The sequence below is a fragment of the Colossoma macropomum genome, unplaced genomic scaffold, assembly GCF_904425465.1.
Source record: "Colossoma macropomum unplaced genomic scaffold, Colossoma_macropomum, whole genome shotgun sequence".
Lineage (NCBI taxonomy): Eukaryota > Metazoa > Chordata > Actinopteri > Characiformes > Serrasalmidae > Colossoma > Colossoma macropomum.
In genome coordinates this window covers 20,104,602-20,116,668 of record NW_023494796.1, presented here as the reverse complement: position 1 = coordinate 20,116,668, position 12,067 = coordinate 20,104,602, and the positions used below count along the sequence as shown (strand labels likewise).

The following is a 12,067-nucleotide window of genomic DNA, read 5'->3' as shown; positions in this document are numbered from 1 at the left end:
ATACAATGTCAGTTCGGTGTTTGCAAACCTCTGACTAATAGTGTAATTAGTGGGTGAAGAGCAAAATCAAGTTTTTTTTTATGTTACAGAAATATAGTATATTGTATAATGAGCAAAATTATAAGATTGAACAAGGTTTTAGGGTGAGCAGCTACTTCAATGCTAAATACTCATAGAACCATGCAATATTTTTATCAGATGCTTAATACAGTATAAAAGCATTTTGCACAGCCCTGCATACATTTAAAGCTGCCTCCATGCACTGATTAGAAATCACAGCATTCTCAGCAAAACTAGTCATCAAAGACTCTCTGCTGCAGTCTTGTGGCCATTTGAGTTTACTGCTACAAAAGATCATGAAGAAACTGCTTGAGCTGTCAATGTGTGAATCTCAAAGGACCTGACTGATCTGCTGCGTCTGAGAGTCAGATGTTTAAAGGCTTCTACTCCTCTGGCTTCTCCTCTTCCTCTGGTTTCTTTTCCTCTTCTGGTTTTTCCTCCCCCTCTGGCGTCTCCTCTTCCTCTGGTTTCTTCTCCTCTTCTGGTTTCTCCTCCTCCTCTGGCTTCTCCTCTTCATCTTTCTTCTCATCTTTGGCCTCTTCCTCCTTCTTTTCCTGCTCTGGTCCTGCCTTCTCCTCCTTCTGCTCCTCCTCCTCATCCTCTTCTACCTCCTCACCAGCATAGCGTTCTATTTGAGCGAGGCGCTGTTTGAGGTCTTTCTCGGTTTTGTCATAGTCCTCATGCAGCTTCTTCAGTTTGGTCTGCATCAGCATCATGGTGGAATAAATGCGGTTCACTCTGTCCTCCAGGTCCTTCTGGTCTGGCTTTAGGTTGGCTGGGTCCAGGTCTAGCAAACCGTCCTTCATGAGGATCTGCCTGCCCTTGTCCTCCAGCATGGTTTTGGCTTCCGGGTACTCGGTCAGAGCCTCCATTAGGTCATCCTTCGTCAAGCAGAAGAGGTCTGAGTATCCGATGCTGCGGATGTTGGCCGTCCTGCGGTTTCCGGCTTTGCTGCCCTTGATGTTCAGGATGCTGATCTCACCAAAGTAGCTACCATCTCCCAGGACGCAAAACTGTGTAACTCCATCGTCAGCTACCACAGCCAACTTTCCTTCCTTGATGATGTACATCTCCCGACCAATGTCACCCTTACGGCAAATGTAGTCACCGGGACTGAAGACTTGAGGGCGCAACAAGAGCACCAACTGAATCAGCAAGCCAGCCTCACAGTCTGCAAAGATCCTCACCTTCTTCAAAGTGTCCAGATGCACATTCATGCCGATTTCTGCCCGCAGCTTGTCTGGAAGGTACCGCAGCACCTCCCTCTCATCCTGCGCCTTCTTGTTGGTCCACAGGTAGTCAAACCACTTGATGACACGCTTCTCCAAGTCCTTGCTGACATGGCGCACTTGCATGTACTGCTTGATGTTGTCGATGCGGGCCTGGAACTGGGCTTGCGCTGCATTCATGTTGGAGATCATGGTGGCGATGTTACCCACGATGGTAGCGAAGATCAGCACGCCCACCAGGAAGTCGACCACATGAAAGAAAAACTCAGAGTCCAGCTCAGGGGAGGGTGTCTCACCAATGGTAGTGAGAGTGAGAGTGGACCAATAGAGGCTGAAGGAGTACTTCCGCAAGAGATCTCCAAACTCAGGCTCATCGAGTGAAGGGTACACCCAGGGATCCGATCCAAAACCGATGGATTTCGAAAAAGAGAAGTAGAGGCATGCATTCCAGTGAATGATGATGATGATGTACATGACCAGTGTGCAGATACGGAAGATGTTGGGATAGTTGGTCATGGTCTGTGAGCAGTCAAAAAACTCAAACATGCGGTTGAGGCGAAGCAGCTTGTTGATGCGGATCTCAGGGTAGTCCAGCCCCAGGGCAAAGTACAACACGTCGGTGGGTATCATGGAGATGACGTCAATTCGAAACTGAAAGCTGTCCGTGTAGTGCTTGAGTAGAAGCTTCTCGTCCTTGACGAGCAAGCCCTGCTCCAGGTACCCTGTTTTAAAAGATAGCAAAAATAGAAATCTGTTGCAGGGAAAACCACTAACAAATCAGTCCTACTTCTGTCCATTAAGGAGGTGTTTGGCCTTCTAGCGTAAAGCAGAAGCCATTTAGAACTCCATCCCAACATCTCGGTGCTGTCTCGCCTTTAGTCATACAATCTCTTCTTATACTAAAACCATATGTTGGAGATATGGTCTGAACTCATACAGTAATTACTATGAAAGTAATATATCAGTTATGTAGCTATGAAAGTTTAAGGCCTAGGCTTTAAGCCTAACAACAAAAGTATGGAGAAATTTAAATTTGTTGTTTCTCACTCGTAGCTCATTGCAAAAGACTGAGAAATGCAGTTCAACATTTTTAAACCATACCACATTTGTGTTTGTAAGTAGGAGATTTTTTATTATGATTTTTGTTCAGTGTGCAGCCTCGTTTTGCAGTACGAGAATCCACATAATTCATTTTTTCACAGTTTTTTTAAATCTTCTGACATTTAAACAAAAGGAAAGTGCAAACTCACGTGTAATTCATTATATAACTATGTAATTATTATAAAGTATAGCACAATGACAGTAGTAATTCTAACATTAGTCCTTACCTGTTCTTGTCCTGAAGGCCATGTCAGCCACGTAAAGCAAATCGCAGAGGTAGTCAAGGATGAACCATGTTATCAGATAGTTATGCTGCAGTTCTTCAAAACAGGCTCTGCATGAAAAAGATTGATTATTGACAGATTTTTATTCCATATTGCTCCATATTAAACAGTAATTGAAGGAGAATTCAAAATTTCTGCATAATTAAATGACTAAGATATAACAATTCAGAGTGGTGGATCTGAAATGGTGCATTGTAGAAAAACTTATATATGATATTGATAATGGTAAAATAGTGGTAAATCTGAAAAAGTAGGTTTTCTTAAGGGACTATTTTCCCTTACAATGACTTGCATGTACCTCTCTGCAATGAGTGGATTAAAGAATTATGTTTGAGGCCGAAATCGTACCTGATGATCATAAACCAATGTCTCACACATCAAGCACTGTACTCATAATGGTTTCATGTGATAACTTTCTGTGAGAGAACTTTCAGATGCATTAAACTCTTCAGACTTCTGCTTCGTACCACCACCACTGTGAACAACTCTGACTTTCTGTAGAATGGAGCATTTCATAAAAAACCAGTCTGAATTTTCTTTACATCTTAATGATTGTAATCCGTGAATTTGGTGGAGCTTTGCTGTCTATTAAGGTGCATGGTTGTGCCAAATGTAATCATTGTGAAACATATTCTGTGGAACCACAATAGCCAATGATGATACAGCATTTTTCCCTGATTCTGTGTCATTCTGTTAGAACCCATGAAAATCCTACCTTGCAATGATCATCGTCCAATTGTACATGACAGGAAGAGTGATGAGAAGCAGCCACTGGTAATAAAGGTTGCTATCTGGGTTAATCACGAACACCTCTTTTGGCCTTGAGTAAAAAAAAAACGAACTGGAGGTAATGATGCTTCATTCAGATGTGAGAAAACCATTAATTGAAATCTGCATGGCTAGAACCTACCCCTCCTTTTTGTCCTTATCCTTCTCTTTTTCTTTCTCCTTTTGCTTTTCCTTCTCTTTCTCTTTCTCCTTTTCCTTCTCCTTCTCCTCCTTTTCCTTTTCTTTCTCCTTCTCCTTTTCATTCTCCTGTTCCTTCTCCTCCTTTTTCTTCTTCTCTTTCTTTTCCCTTTTTCTGATGGACAGCAAAAAGAAGTCATTAAAAATGAACGCAATCTGGCCAAATGTCAGGTAAATATGCAGTAAACATAATTCTCACTCTTTCTTTTCCCTTTTCTCCGTTTTCGCTTTTTTCTTCTCCTCCTCCCTGAAAAGTACAAGACATCATACTAAAGTAAATGACATCATATGCAGTGCACAGTAGACGCATGTACAGCAGTCATAGTCATGACTATTGATAATCTGTATAGTTCTTCCAAAGTGCAATGTAAAGTATGTCTGCTTACTCTTCATTGTTGTTGCTGTTGTTTACATTGAAGAGGCGTCTCGGACTTGGAGGAGGACGAGGGCTCCCGCTGTCTTCCCCTGAGTCTTCTTCCAAGACTGGATCCATTCGTGGAGGCACGGTAAGAGTCGCCGAACCAGTAACAATCCTCATGATTCTTTAGCTCCTTATTCTGTGTGTAAAAACTTAATAACTTCTAATCAACTTGCTTTGTGAAACAAACACTGAAGATAAGACAGACAGACAATTAGTTAAGCTTACTAAATTTTCCAAATGTGTCCTCTTGGCACAGTACTCTTCAAATCTTCACCCAGCTGATATTCCGAAGAAGCATCAGATTCATTGTAGTCCACACTGATTGAAGACAGTCCTGGGGGAAAGGAGTATTAAGGTGTTGGAGAAAGCCGACAATCTTAACTTTCCCTCGTGGCGTTGCTCGGTTCCAGTGCTTCAGGTCGCTGACCCTGAAAAGGATTGGGTGGCTAATAAGAGGATGAAATGGCAGTGGCAAAGTCAGACATCCCTTCTCGAACTCTGCTAAACATTAGCATATGCTCTTCACTAATGAATGTAAACAGATTATTTGAGTTTGAGAAAAGCCTAAATTTCATCAATTTACTGATTCCTTGGCAATTTTGTATCATATATTCATTTCTATATCCAATTTATCGATTAATCAACTCTGTTTAGAGCATAGGTGTCCCAAAATCTCAACATTTTAGTGCTAACTGTCTAGCAGCATTAGTTTCCCTAACTGTCTTTTTCACGGTCTGCCAGTAGTGCGTTATTAAATGTGTTCTCTTTCTACGTCTGAATCAGGGAGAGTAGCGGATTTACTCCTAGCAGAGAGACACTTGTCGAGTCAGCATTCTGGCCTAGATCTCTCTGATCCTATTATAGCGAGCCGTCTCACTTGCTAGCCACACATCTATCTATTCTACAGCTTCACTGAAAGTCAGTTAGAAGGTTAATGTAGATGTGAGGCCTGCACTGTTGTGGTGATTCTGTTCTAATTGGAAGGTCTTTGTGGACATTATGTCTTGCTTCTTTTTTATGCTAGAAAATGCTGCACAAATTGCAAAAATACCATCTTGGCAATGAACACATATTTAATACCTCTAAAAGCAACCTCACAGAAACTTCTTACATGAAATGGTTATAGATACGCTGCCTGATGCTTTGTTTTATGGATCAGAGTCAGTATGTTTCTCTACAATGAACCATTTCACATTAAACTACTCTGAATGGCTTGGTTGACCTCTTAACAACTGCACTATGCAGTAATTTTGAACATTTGTCTGAATTGCTCTTTCAGTTTTGGCTGTACATTTAATATTCTCCTTTTATGAGATTAATGAAGACTATTAAAAAATTATGCAACCTACCTCTAACTATTACACCATGTTTTAAATGAAATTACTGGTAGGTATTTGGCTTGAAGGACATAAAATGTGGCCGTGCAGTAAGATCAGTTCATTTCATTGAATAACTTTATACAAGAACTTACATTTCAATACATCATTTCCTGCACTGGTTATAATTAAAGAGGCCACAAATTGCAAGATAAAGATGGACATTTTTATTCAAAGAAAAAGGACAAAAATACAGAGAAAGGACTGAACTATCACACATGAGGCTACCACACAATCACAAACCTTCAGTTCTCACAATGAGGTTCACACAAAGCAGCCTCCAGCCAAAAAATAGATTTTCTTTACCTCCCTATACCAGCATACTCTTGTTCTAGCCAGTCACATGGCATCGTTCCATAAACTAACCCCACCCTTGTGCCAAAATGCTGCAGTGATCAGTTGGATGCGCAGGGGCATTGCCTCCTAATGAAAATGAGTGTCCGGCCCCACAACTGTGGTGTCAATCTCCACAGCCACTGGTGCCCCCTGGGGGACCAGAGCGGGATCAACAGCAGCAGCTGCTTCGGCAGCAGCATTAAGGATGTCTGTGGCAGGGACGGTTGCAGCAATAGGAACCTCAATGCCAACCTCAACCTCCACTGGGGTGTCAACTACGATGGGGTCAACAGCAGTAGCAGCAGGGGCTAGGTCCGTGACTGGGGCCTCAGAGACGGGTTCGGCTTCGGCTTCTGCTGCCTCAGCACCTTCGGCTTCTTCTGCACCCTCGGCTTCATCTGAGTTCAGCGGGGCTGCGGGGGCTGCAGGTACAGCTGGGTAGCCATAGGGTGGGTAGAATGCACCAACATGTTGGGGCTGGATACATAACAAGAAACAAAAAATATTGACTGAATGGAATAATTGTTCCTGAAGACAACATGCAGAGAGAGATGAGTGACACTTTATTTGAGGGCTGCCTTCATAGGGACTTTATAAGAAATGCATAAGCATTTTATAGCATATATTTGAGCATCAAAATATTTCTTAGCATTGATTGTCTCCATTACTTGGGAATGATGCTTCATATCAAGGTTGTAAGTGCAACAAGTGTCCATCACTTTCATTTAAAAGCCGATGTCACTTACATAATAAACCTTATGTGATCTTGCAAATACTGACATAAACTGTTCATAGATACTCAAGTGATGTTTTTTAAATGCATTACTCGGTGCTTATGCATGTGTTATGAAGTCCCAATGCAGGTAACCTTCAAATAATCCCTATCGTGGTCTTGGAGGTCTGTTCTTCTGTATGATTCATCTCCAAATTTCACACCTCCAGTCCAGCTGAGTTACTGAAGAGAATCATGAATGGGATCAGATGTGGTAGATATGGGTCGAAGCTAAGCTCTGCGGGAAGGTAGATCTCCAGGATTAGAGCTGATGACCACTGGTCTAGTTGAATAGCTCACCTGTGCTTCTTCATCCGAGTCATCTTCTCTAGGGGGCAACGCACGGTAGTTGACCAAGTATCCCTGAAAGGAATCCATATAAGGATTAGTATTAATTACAGTATTGAATGAGAGTGAAGAACAACTTCAACGACTCAGAGAAGTGTCCTAACTCAGGACAGCGCTAAAAGGGGAATTCCACAGATTTTTTTAAGATGTCTGCATGAATAAATGGTTAAGATGTAAACAGTCCTCAAGAGTGCTTTAATGCAAAATGCTTCACTCTAAAGAAACTTAGTAAGGTGATAGGAGGCACTTCTGAAGAGATAAGCTCCCTCACAGAAAGCTGTCACAGGAAATGGTTATGAATACACTTTATGATACCATTTTTTGATGAGGTCTTGGCTTAAAATGCATTGTTAATAATCCTTTCATGGCAGGGAGTTACATTAAGGACGTTTTAGGGCAAAATCGTCCCCAAAGAAAACTTTCAGATCTATCCCTATTTTATCATAATCAGCATTACATATGAAAACTCAGAAGACTCGTATAGATTTACTGGTTGTTTTGGGTAGTAAATAAAATGGCTATATTTGTGTTGTAGACATTGTGACCCCTGGACCCCATCACCACCACTGTAAAGAAATCTGAGTTTTCTCTTCTTAGTTTCTCTACAATGAACCATTTCACATCAAACCACTCTGAATGGCTTTGTTCAAATATCAATGATTTGATTATGCAGAAATATGCAAATGTTTAGGCACCCCTGACCAAAGTACCTGTTTTGTTTATTTGTTTTAACTTAAAATAAGGAAAAACATCCTCTACATGGAACATATTTCTGCAATTTTGATGCACAATTTCCATTTATTTAGCAGATGTAGCATATTGTAAAGAAGTATGTGCAAAATTTGTTAAACATGTATGAGATGAGGCTTCCCATAGTGTGGCCCACAGGTCACAGTTTGACTTGGCCTGCCAGAAATTTACCCTAAGTACACTGTTAGAAATAAAGGTGCTGTGCAGGTACATTTTTCGTTCATCAAGTTACAAACAATGTAAATGTACCCTCAAATGTACTACAGCGGTTAAAGGTCTAATTGTGTACCTTAAATAAGTTTTTTCCAGGTAAAAATACGTATTTGTGTCTTTTCATAACCTAAAGTTTTACAACAGAACAATAAAATAAAAAGCCTGGAGATGAGACAGGGTGTGTGGAGTCAGTACAACTTAGAAAATATAATTTCACTGGATTATAGCACAATTATGTTCCCTGACTAAAAGTACTGAGATGTACCTTTGAGGTTATCACCCCAGTGACAAGAGGGGTACTGCCCCAGGGACAGTTTACTACCTTTATTTCTGAAAGTGCAGAGCCTCTCAACGTAGGACGGCAAACATATTTTTAGAATATATCGATTCTGTCAGAACAGAAGCTTGTATCCCCAAAATGGTGACTTTATTAACTTTTAATGAAAGTTAATGTAACAGGATTTTATTCATTTTGATTGGTCTGTTCATCATGACATTTTAACACAAAGTAAAGGGTAACTAGAGTTTTCAAATTATGCAAAAAGTAAAAACAGCAAAAGTAGAGATACAAGGTTATAGAACAATGATAATTAACTTAAGTTCTATAAGTTTTATAATTATTGCATTTTTGTAACAAATTATAGTGCAATATTACAATATCTCAATTGTAAGCCTGCCCACCTTCTTAATTTTGCATATTGCTTTGTCTTTTTGGCCTTCAGCCCACCATAAACACTGCATGTAATTTGACCAGGCCTAAACTTTTGAATAGAGTGTATCTATAAACCTCATTCTGTGTCATTGTGAACTGTAAGTTCATTATAATCATTGTTTTTTTCTTCTTTTCTTACAAATTACTTGTGTTGATTCATAAAAAACACAGTACATCTTGCTGATTAGCTACAGGAACTCACCGGCTGTGGTGCTTGAGCAGGCTGAGCTTGTACCTGGAAGAAGAAAGAGATTTTTCACTTTTTCATCATTCATCTCACAATGCAAGCATCCCCTATAAGAAATATGTTAAAAGTGTAGTGTGTTTGTGTTAGGAATGAATTTCTCTGTGACTTTGAGCTCACCGGCTGTCAGACATCAAACAGCCATGATGGCATCTTTGATCTCTTTGGATCCCTGTTTTTTGTTTGTTTTTTTTTAAGATTATTTTGGATGGGCTGCACATTTTCTTTTCATGGTAGACCCATTCAACAATAATGTCTACCTTGGGTAGATCAATGCTGGTCAGGTTACATTTGTCATTCATCTCTACAACATAAAACAGTGTATTTTATCAATGCAATGGAGCATTACACCTTGCTTTGGAATCACTTTACACCTTAATAGTTGAACTATGCAAAAAAAAAAAAGAATTCTCCTGTAAAACAATATGCTAAACTAAGTGTGTGGGTGTAAACTACTCTGAAGAAGTTTGGGCACCTGAAGTGGAGCAGAAGCTGCAATGCCCTGTGAATAAAAGGAAAGAAAAAAAACGTCAATGTGTTGGTGAGATTGCTTTGGGATTTGGTGGACTACAATCAATAATCAAGCCATTCTATCAGCACTGACCTGATGCTGCAGGTGGCCGTACAGTCGGTAGAGTTCCATCAGCTGCAGGGCTGTGTGAGCGTGGGCCGCTATCTGCTGCTGCACCAGTGTAACCCAAGACATGAGTCATTTCCACAAAGCAATTTTAATGCTAATATACAGAATATGTCTAAATTTGACAGCTGAATGGCTTACAGACTTACCTCTTGGCTGCCACTTTCAGGTGCCTATAAAACAGAAAGCAGTGTAATTACAATGTGTGGATAAGGCTGTCAAGATGAATAGCAAGGGCAAGACGTATATGCTTGTTGAAAAAAAGGACCATTTTGATGATTTTGTTAGCATGAAAAGTCCTTAGGTGCAGTTTCAACAGAGTTTTGTAAAGTTGGAGAATTACTCACTGGGGCGGCTACTGTGTAGCCCACAAAACACATCAACAACACCAGAGCTTTCATCTTGTTCCTTGAAAAAGAGACAGAAATACATGGTCACCCTAGTTCTTTGAGGTTTTTTCGTAACATTTTGCTGTATGGCAGTGATCAAAAGGCTACACAACCTCTAAATAAGCTCATCATGACTATTGACTTAAACATACATAAGTGCAAACTTATTCCAGTAGGCATATTCTGTCATAGACTTTGATGTGAAGTTGACATAATACCTACACTTATATGTGGACAACCCCCCCCCCCAAATTACTGAGTTCTGGTGTTTCAGCTACACCCACTGCTAACAAGTGTACTAAATCCAGCACTTAGCCATGCAATCTCCATAAACAAACAGAGCTCAGAGACTTTAAATGTGGCACTGCCATAGGATGCCACCTTTACCACAAGTCCTGAAATTTCTGCCCCGTTAGATCTGCCTTGGTCAATCACAAGCGCTATTATTGTAAAATGGAAGCATCTAGGAGCAACAACAGCTCAGCCATGAAGACATCTGCTTATTCTTTGCTGCGTCTCTCACTACAGAGTTGTAAACTGCCTTTGGAAGCAACATCAGCTCAAGAACTGTGTGTCAGGAGCTTCTTGAGATGGGTTTCCATAGCCTAGCAGGTACAGGTAAAACTATAGGCTTATAAGATCACTATGCACAATGCCAAGCGTCAGCTGGAGTGGTGTAAAACACGCCACCACTGGACTCTGAAGCAGAGGAAAGATGTTCTCTGGACAGATGAAATACGCCTCACTACCTGTCAGCAAGACTTCACAAGGGTCCATTTACTGATACTAGTCACCTCAACTTCTAAACTTCTAAAGTTTAGCTTAGTAGATCAGAAAAAAACAAATTATACGAACATGTACTTACTTTTTCTTGCAAAGTGAATGTGTAGAGTCTCTTGGAGAAGTAGAGTGATTACTCAGCACAGATGCAATATATAGTCTAGAACTTCTGGAACGAGCCAATCGCATGATGGTGTTCTTCAAAAAGGAGTCAGAATTGATAATGGCTCATCATGTATAATTATACACTTTAAAATTGTGTGTGGTGTGCAGTTCTTAAAAAAGACGAGGGTAAAAAGAAAGGCAATCACCAACCACTTGAGATGATTCTGCAGACTGTGGTGGGGGGGATGTTGTCTGTGTCTGACAGTTCTGTTGGAAAAACATAGTCTGTTTGCTCAAAGGTGGTTTTGGGGGCTGCGTTTTATATATCAAGGGGAAAGTACATGTGCCAAGTGAAAACTGTTTGATAAAGCAAAGCCTTTAATAGAGGCATCAGCGTTCGAATCTCATGAGCCAGTTAATTAGTGACTTGACAGAGTTTTGACCTGCAGTTTTGTCTGGAGATAAGCAGAATGATAAATCTTCTCTGATCGTCCCATTGTTGTGACTACACTGACAGGCTGAATGGTTTTGATTCTTGTCTTGTGCCCCCCCCCTCCACTCATGTTTGGGTTGAGGTCTGTTGGGGATTGATAAGTCTGAAGCTTCAGGCCCTATCTCATATTTGAAATACAGTCATGACAGACGAATAAATTATATTTTGTATTCAAAAGTGTGTCATTATTAATGGTCGAACTGTAATTATCTGTTTATAGTCATTTTAAATCATAGAATTACTATGAATAGCTATATGATCAGATTGTGAAGAATTCTAGACATTCATATTATTTTATCCTTATATTTAAATTAGTTCTTAATATTATCTACAGGCCAGTTCATCAGCAAACATTTCTTAATTTAAAAAAAAAAAAACTTTGTACAAACTGTTTGGAAGCTATAAAATACAAGCATGAAATTAATTCTATTCTATATTTATATATTTATTCATCTGCAGCAAAATTAGGTACATATTATTGAATTCCAACCTTTTAAATGGTGGTTTAGGTGTTCGACATCTCTACTTTGCTATATAAGTAGAAACTGCTAATAATTGCCAATAACTCACTATAAATGATTAACTACATATAAGTTGCCCAGAGGCTTTTTGTGGAGAGATGCCATCCCAGAACCCCTTTTGGTTCCTGAAAGAACCTTTTAATACAACCATTTTGGTAAATAAGAGTCTGAACCTTTTTAAAATGTAAATAATCTCCAAGTAATATAAAGGTTCTATAGCAATTAGAGGTTTTTCTTGGAACTCTGTCATGAGCGAGATCCCCGCTAATGCCACAGTCATCCATGGCTGGGAGTCCAAGAAAGCATAACTGGCTTCACATTCTCTGGTGG

At 40.0% G+C, this 12,067-nt stretch overlaps 2 protein-coding genes across 3 annotated transcripts; both read right to left on the bottom strand.

The window, feature by feature from the left end:
* Positions 1-305: 305 nt before the first annotated feature.
* On the bottom strand, positions 306-4,178 carry cnga1a (cyclic nucleotide gated channel subunit alpha 1a). The gene is made up of 6 exons (XM_036583102.1): positions 4,027-4,178; positions 3,840-3,887; positions 3,585-3,755; positions 3,390-3,494; positions 2,618-2,724; positions 306-2,011 (listed from the first exon to the last, which is right to left on the bottom strand). Exons 1-6 carry the CDS (start codon positions 4,176-4,178, stop codon positions 444-446), a joined length of 2,151 nt encoding a protein of 716 aa, XP_036438995.1. The 3' UTR covers positions 306-443.
* A 1,411-nt stretch (positions 4,179-5,589) lies between these two features.
* On the bottom strand, positions 5,590-10,822 carry enam (enamelin). 2 transcript variants are annotated; one of them, XM_036583103.1, is made up of 8 exons: positions 10,704-10,822; positions 9,797-9,857; positions 9,599-9,622; positions 9,417-9,494; positions 9,288-9,314; positions 8,771-8,803; positions 6,846-6,908; positions 5,590-6,250 (listed from the first exon to the last, which is right to left on the bottom strand). In XM_036583103.1, exons 1-8 carry the CDS (start codon positions 10,805-10,807, stop codon positions 5,861-5,863), a joined length of 780 nt encoding a protein of 259 aa, XP_036438996.1. In that variant the 5' UTR covers positions 10,808-10,822; the 3' UTR covers positions 5,590-5,860. The 2 variants fall into 2 exon arrangements, with proteins under 2 accessions (XP_036438996.1, XP_036438997.1); XM_036583104.1 differs by having other exon boundaries at positions 9,417-9,491; positions 10,704-10,816.
* Positions 10,823-12,067: the final 1,245 nt, after the last annotated feature.